At 48.2% G+C, this 6,788-nt stretch overlaps 1 protein-coding gene across 4 annotated transcripts in view; it reads left to right on the top strand.

The window, feature by feature from the left end:
• Positions 1-6,776, top strand: part of VRK3 (vaccinia related kinase 3) — a 20,914-nt gene extending 14,138 nt beyond the window's left edge. For all 4 annotated transcript variants that reach the window (XM_015592326.2, XM_015592329.2, XM_015592322.2 and 1 more), the window contains exons 8-12: positions 1,212-1,296; positions 1,568-1,673; positions 3,201-3,293; positions 5,413-5,545; positions 6,652-6,776. In XM_015592326.2, the coding sequence (XP_015447812.1) occupies positions 1,212-1,296; positions 1,568-1,673; positions 3,201-3,293; positions 5,413-5,545; positions 6,652-6,776 (542 nt within the window). The remainder of the gene's footprint in view (positions 1-1,211; positions 1,297-1,567; positions 1,674-3,200; positions 3,294-5,412; positions 5,546-6,651) is intronic.
• The last annotated feature ends 12 nt before the right edge of the window (positions 6,777-6,788 follow it).

Genomic DNA, 6,788 nt, shown 5'->3' on the forward strand with positions numbered 1-6,788 from the left:
GTCAGAACAACTAGCTTCTCCCCGAAGGTGTGGGGAGAATGGGGATTAAATTAAAGGCCCAGATTTGCTCTGCTTACTCCTTGGGTCTCAGTGGTCAGACCTGGGCTGAGGCCAGCTCTTACCAGCTCTTTTCTCTCTCTCCCTCTCTCTCTCTCTCTCTCTCTCATTTATTTATTTTTAATTCTTCAATGTCACCACATTCTTACCAGCTCTTAAGAGGCGAGTATTGAATTTTCAGAAATACTGCAAGTCAGTTGTTAAACATAGCCATTACTAAAATTAAATACATCAACTTACAGTTAAACAGATTCATTAACATGGGTAATAAATATTCAGAACTCATCACTTCCTAATTATTTGTCTACATTTCTGTTATCTGTACTCTTGAGGCTGTTTGCATCCATTCTCTCCGAATGGTGAAGACACTGCATAATGTGTAGTGGCGTTCTGCTACACATCAAATTCTAACTCCGCATTCCGTGATATGTCAATAGCTTGAACTTGACTGTGCTGGGAAGTATTTATACAACAGAAATTGGCAAACACTACAGATCAGGGCTGTTTTCTCCTGGACGGCCAGTTAAAATTTTATCAGCATACCACTGGATCTATATCATCTAACTCAGAGGTCCCCAACCTTTGTGGCACGAGGGACTGGCGCTCCTCTGAGAATCTAATGCCTGAAGATCTGAGGTGGAGCTGAGGGGGTGATGCTAGCGCTGGGGAGCGGCTACAAATACAAATGAAGCTTCAGTTGTCCGTCTGCCGCTCACCTACTGTGTGGCCCAGTTCCTAACAGGCCATGGAGTGATACTGGTACCACGGCCCAGGGGTTGGGGACCCCTGATCTAACAGATCCTGGAACATGGGTGGACATCTAGTGACATTATGACCAGTTTAGATGTTTCCTGATCTTATTAGTTATATGTGTGAATTCAGAAGTTATTTTGGCATTCTTATGCCTTCCACTCCAGATTTGTATATCCTTTCTCCCAAGTTCACCCCTTGTCATCTGCAGATATAGATGACAGACATTCAGGGGTTAACCAGCCACCCCATTTTCACCCACCCACAGAGGTGCATCTCTGACCAGGAGACCCAGGGTCCGGTCTTGGTTCAGGCACACTCTGTTTCTGGTCTGAGAATGGGCTGTTGTCTCTATGGGCCTGGGACCCGGTGGGCCCTAATCTCTCAGGCCTTGCCTCCCACAGTGAACAAATGGAAGAAGCTGTACTCGGTCCCCCTGCTGGCCATCCCCACCTGTGTCGGTTTTGGCATTCACCAGGACAAGTACAGGTGAGTCACCTCACTTGCCTCCCACCTCACTGACCCCTTCTTTCTCGTTCTGTCATGTGCCCAGGTGTGGCTGGGACCCTGTAGCCATTGGCCAGTTAGTGGCTTCCCCTCCCTGCTTCGAGCCAGGCTGACCCCCCAGCAATCAGAACCTATAATCTTGCCGGGGGACAGGACCTCGTAGACACCCAGCTGCAACCCATCCTTGGTGGCCTGTATTCCACCCCCTCCCATGGTCATCTCTCCCACCTGCTGGGCTACCCATGTCTTCCAGGTTCTTGGTGTTTCCCATGCTGGGGAGACCCCTTCAGTCAGCCCTGGATGACAGCCCGAAGCATGTAATGTCCACGCGGTCTGTGTTCCAGATGGCCTGCCGGCTGGTACGTTACCTGGGCGTGCTGGCTCCCGTCCAAGGGATGACACACAGGGTCGTAGTTCATCAGTCTGTTTGTTCAATGACACATTCAGCCCACGCCGCCTCCTGCTGGACACTGTGGATCCAGGGGATGGCACAGCGGGTCGTAGTTCATCAGTCTGTTTGTTCATTCAGCCCACGCCGCCTCCTGCTGGACACTGTGGGGGGCCAGCACACTGACACAGGTGAACCCATTAGAACCAGAGTAATAAGCATTATCGTGAGGGGTATTCAGAAGGCCATGGGAGTGGAAGGAAGGGGCCTCAGCCTCAAATTGAGGGGTTTGATCACGCATCCCAATGGAGGTTTTTTTCTAAGGTGCCAGGTGGAGTGGGAATGGAGATATGTGAGAAGAATATTCCAGGCCAAGGATGCGACTTGGGCAAAGGCTTGTATGGGAGAGAGAGTGTGAGGCGTTGGTTTGTTCATTCCTTCATCCGTCCTTTCATTAAATATTTATCAGGTCCCTGCTGGTGTCAGGCACCGTCCCAGGGGCCAGGAGGACGGTGGAAAGCAGCACAGACACGGTCGTTACATCTGGTGGGGGAGGATGGTGTCACACAGTTGCACGGGTTGTGAAAAGTGCTCTGAATAGAAATGTCCCCTGCTGTGTGGAGGGGAAGAGGGCCCAGTCGAAATGCAGGAGGGCCGGAAGTGGTAGCGGAGTGACGTGTTAGGTGAGTCCCAGAGTGTCTGCAGTGTGACATGTAGAGTAGAAAAGGGTAAGAAATGAGGTTGGTGTGGAGAGGTCAGCAGTAACCAGATCACACAGAGCCTCAGACACCAAGCTGAGGAGCCGGCACTCTGTCCCGAGGGCACTGGGAGGACTGGGAGCAGGGCAGGTAGGTGCAGGGTCAGCTCCGGGTGTGGGCCATGTGGGGAGGGACTGGAGCGAGTGAGGTGGAGGCCACGTGAGGTCAGCATAAGGACAAGGCCTGAGGAGGAGCCAGGCTGCAGGAATGGAGAGTTTGTAGGACAAGCAGAATTTGTTTGACAGTTAAGCCTTGGGTTCAAGGGGGCCTTAGGGGTGCCATTAGGATGTAACTAACACCTAGGCAGTTTAATATTAGAGTCTAGTGCTCAGTAGAAAAGTCAGAGCTAGAGATAAAAGTATAAATTGCTTAACTAAATTGATTTCTGCTCTTTAGAAGAAATGAGAAGAAGCCTGATGTACAGGAGTCTTGGGTTTTGGGGTTTTTGTTTGTTTGTTTTTTTGCAGGAAGCAGTAAGTACCCAACATCTCCTCCTCCCGAGTTTGCAATCAACTAAAAAATAGATGCAAGAGATAAATAGAAAACCAAATATTAGCTTTAATGCTGAATATTTTTAAAGCCTAATTGGAAGACGTGGTGAGGTGTGCCATAGAGTGGGCTTCCTAATGTGTCACCCAGAATCAGGCTTAACCCGCCCACCCTCGGTCACATGCAGAGCCACACGATCCCAGGCCTAGCAGTAGGGATTCATTCACGGAGCTGCTTGCTTTCTTTCCCAGCTGGATGCCCTGGAGTTCCTCCATGAGAATGAGTATGTTCATGGAAATGTGACAGCTGAGAATATCTTTGTGAATCCAGAGGACCTGAGCCAGGTAATAGCCAGGTCCTCCCCATCCTGGGGGTTTTCTGGGCTCCAGGTATCATCTGTCTGAAAACTTCCATTTGTTTTACAATGCTATTGCAGACAAACGATTGCTTTCTATCATATATAAAGAGCTTCTTTGAATAAGAGATAAGCAAATTAGTGGGAAAATGGACAAATGATAGGAAAAGTAGTTCCTAGAAAAACCCACAGGTTAGTTAAATATCTGAAAAGATGATAAACCTCCCTAAAAATTATAAAAACGGAAATTATTTTCACCCTTTAGTGAAATTAAAAAATATTTTAAAAAATGGTGATATATATTGGTGATAAGAATGTAAGGAAATAGAAATTCTTTATATCTTGTTGGGCAGCCTTTTTGTAAGGAAACTTGGATACAGTAGTCAAAATTTTGTATGCACCAGTTCCTTAGGGTTATATCCTATTTATATATTCATAGCATTGTTCTAAGGTATATGTATAAAATGTCCCTGACAACGTTGATTGTAATAAGAAGACCTTAAATATATATTCTCGGTAGAGTACTGATTAAATAGTGTTTTAAAATAAATTTTAATTGCTCTTTCAACTGCAAATGACAAAAACTCAATTTAACATGACTTAAGTAAAAAAATTAAAAAAGGAGAGAGGGAGTTTATCGGTCCATGGAGTGGAAAAATCCAGGACTGACTTTAGGCATGGCCGAATCCAGGGACGCAAGCCCTGTCTTGGGAAACTGGTCCTTCCATCCCTGTGCTCCTCTGGTTGGTGCATTGCTCACTGTCAGGCAAACTCTCTTCCCTTTTGGTGACAGAATCACCACCAGCAAATCAGGCTTCAGTCCCCTCAGCTCAGCAACCCAGTGGCAATGGGTCAGGAGAGCCCCACCTCAGTTACGCGGACTGAGAGTTGAGAGAGGTGATCCCAGAGAAAAATCCCAGAACTATATTAGAGCGCCCTAGAGAAGCAGAACTAACAGAGTGTGTGTGTGTGCGTGCGCACACATTTACAGAAAGGTTTATGGTAGAGAATTGGCTCACACAGTTACGGAGGGTGTGAGTCTCAAGATCTGCACTTGGCAAGCAGGTGACCCAGGAGAGCTGACGGCGTAGTTCCCGTCTGAAAGCTGGCAGACTTGAGACCCAAGAAGAACCAAGGTTTCAGTTCAAGTTCAAGGCAGGAAAAGACCAGTGTTCCAGCTCCTGCAGTCAGGCAGGAGGTGTTCTTGTCACTCAGCCTTTTTGTTCTATTCAGGCCTGCCACTGACTGCACGAGGTCCATCCACATTCGGTACTTAGAATATGACTTACATAGAATATGATTTCAGTGTTAATCTTCTCCAGAAACACCTTTGCAGACACACCCAGAATATTATTTGGACAAATGTCTGGGCACCCTGTAGCCCAATGAGGTTGACTCGTAAAATTAAATATGGCAAACTGTGACTAGAGGAAAAGGATGTAAATTGTGGACAAAAGCAACAGTCATCCATTATCCATACAGCAGAAAACCATGCAGCATTAAAAAGTAGATGTGGCTAACTGTGTGTGTCTGGCGGATAAGCACTTTACTTTTTGTTAAGCCTCATAATCCTGCAAGGTGGGCACTGTCATTGTCTTCATTTTACAAATGGAAAAATCAAAACATGAAGAAGTTTCATAACTTGCCCAAGGTTGTACGGCCACTAAGGGCCAGGCCATCATTTGAACCTGATCTGACTCTGGCGTTTATGCCCTGAACCACTATTAAAATGCAAAATGCTGAGAGCCTGACAGGAAGTAGAGCGCAATCACTCCGCAGAAAACTAGAGCCCCTTCCTGTCCACACGTGCTTACCGATTTCCAAGAAAACAATTGGGAACAACGCATAAGAAACTGCTATTGTATTTGTCGTTAGTGTATTTATTATTATTACTCATTTATTGTTTACTAGTATTAGATTACTTCTGGGTGGTGGGTTTATGGGGCTGGGGAGCAATAGGGACAGATGGTTTGGGTGCTTTTCACTTCACATCCTTCTGTACTGTTTAACATTGGTTATTTCAGATTGTACCCACGATTTAAATCTCTGACTCCAGAGTCCAAACCCCTAATCTCCAGACTGTTCAGCTCCTCCCAATGTCCACACAGGTGATCCTGGGAGGCTACGGCTTCGCCTTCCGCTATTCCCCAAGTGGCAAACACGTGGCCTACGTGGAAGGTAGCAGGAGCCCACATGAGGGAGACCTCGAGTTCATTAGCATGGACCTGCACAAAGGATGTGGTAAGAGGCCCGGGAAAGGGTTCGGGGACTGTGCAGACATGCTTCTCGTACAGGGGCAGCCCTAGGTCTTCACAGCCACGCACAGGGTGACCAGACACTGGAGTCATGCTTCAGAAGCCACAGTAGGGATTCAGAACCGCGGGTAGCGTCCTCGAGCACTAGGGAGTTGCGAGTAGTGGTTCAGCACCAAGGACAGAGGGCTGCTGGGCATAAGGCGGCCCTGCAGGCCTCGAGGTTCACATTCAGGTTCTGGTGTAGACTTGAAACATAAGCATTGCCCAAGAGTCATCCCAGAGATGCTGTTGAAGGAGCAGTTGGCTGTTCATGTCTGGAACACAGAAGTCAAGTCTGGACAGAGATTCAGGTGTCTGCAGGATCTCGGGAGTTGTCAGCTCTAGTCCTGGGAGAGGAATGGGATTTTTCGAGGAAAATGTATGGAATGCAGAGAGAGCCCAGGGCAGATTCCTTAAGGAGGTCTCAGCCCCTTTCCCAAACCCCTTGATATTGAGGCCACCTACGTGCCTGCCCGCGTTCTCAGCAGACAGCTCATCCAGGGAAGGGATGGTGCCTGTGCCCCAAGCATCAGGTGGCAGAAGGTCTGGCACAGTCAACTCTCAGTGTTTGTTGAATGCTTACACGAATTGTCTAAATCATGGCATTTAGGAAGCATAAGAAAAATAAAACCCAGTGGTCTCCTTTGCTTCCCTACCGGGGCTGTATCCTGTGCTCCTCATGCCTTGTTCTGCTTTCTCCATAGCTCAGGTCATCCCGCAACATAACCATGTCCCCACTAGAAGTGAAGATCTATGACCCAGACTCTTCTAGAACTGGAGAATGGGATGGGGCCTGGTACACAGGGCTCTGAGGGCTCATTGAATGAATGAGAACGTGAATGAAAGACAAGTAGACGAGACTGTGAGCTAGCGAAGCAGGGATGAAGGGGCGGCTGAGAGGGCGAGAGTGAGGAGTGAAAGGCGAGAGCCGTGGTTTGGGTGGTTGAGTGCGTGAGCGCGTAGTTGAGTCAGTGAGAGAGAGAGGCAGGGAGTGGACGTGTCAGTGAGTGAAGCATCTGGACTGAGCGACCACCTTTTTCCCTCCCTCCCCAGGGCCCTCCCGCCGCAGTGACCTCCAGGCCCTGGGCTACTGTTTGCTGAAGTGGCTTTACGGGACCCTGCCATGGACAAACTTCCTTTCCAGCATTGAGGATGTCATGAAGCTGAAACAGAAGTGAGTCTGGGGGTCC

This window comes from Pteropus alecto, unplaced genomic scaffold, assembly GCF_000325575.1.
Source record: "Pteropus alecto unplaced genomic scaffold, ASM32557v1 scaffold41, whole genome shotgun sequence".
Lineage (NCBI taxonomy): Eukaryota > Metazoa > Chordata > Mammalia > Chiroptera > Pteropodidae > Pteropus > Pteropus alecto.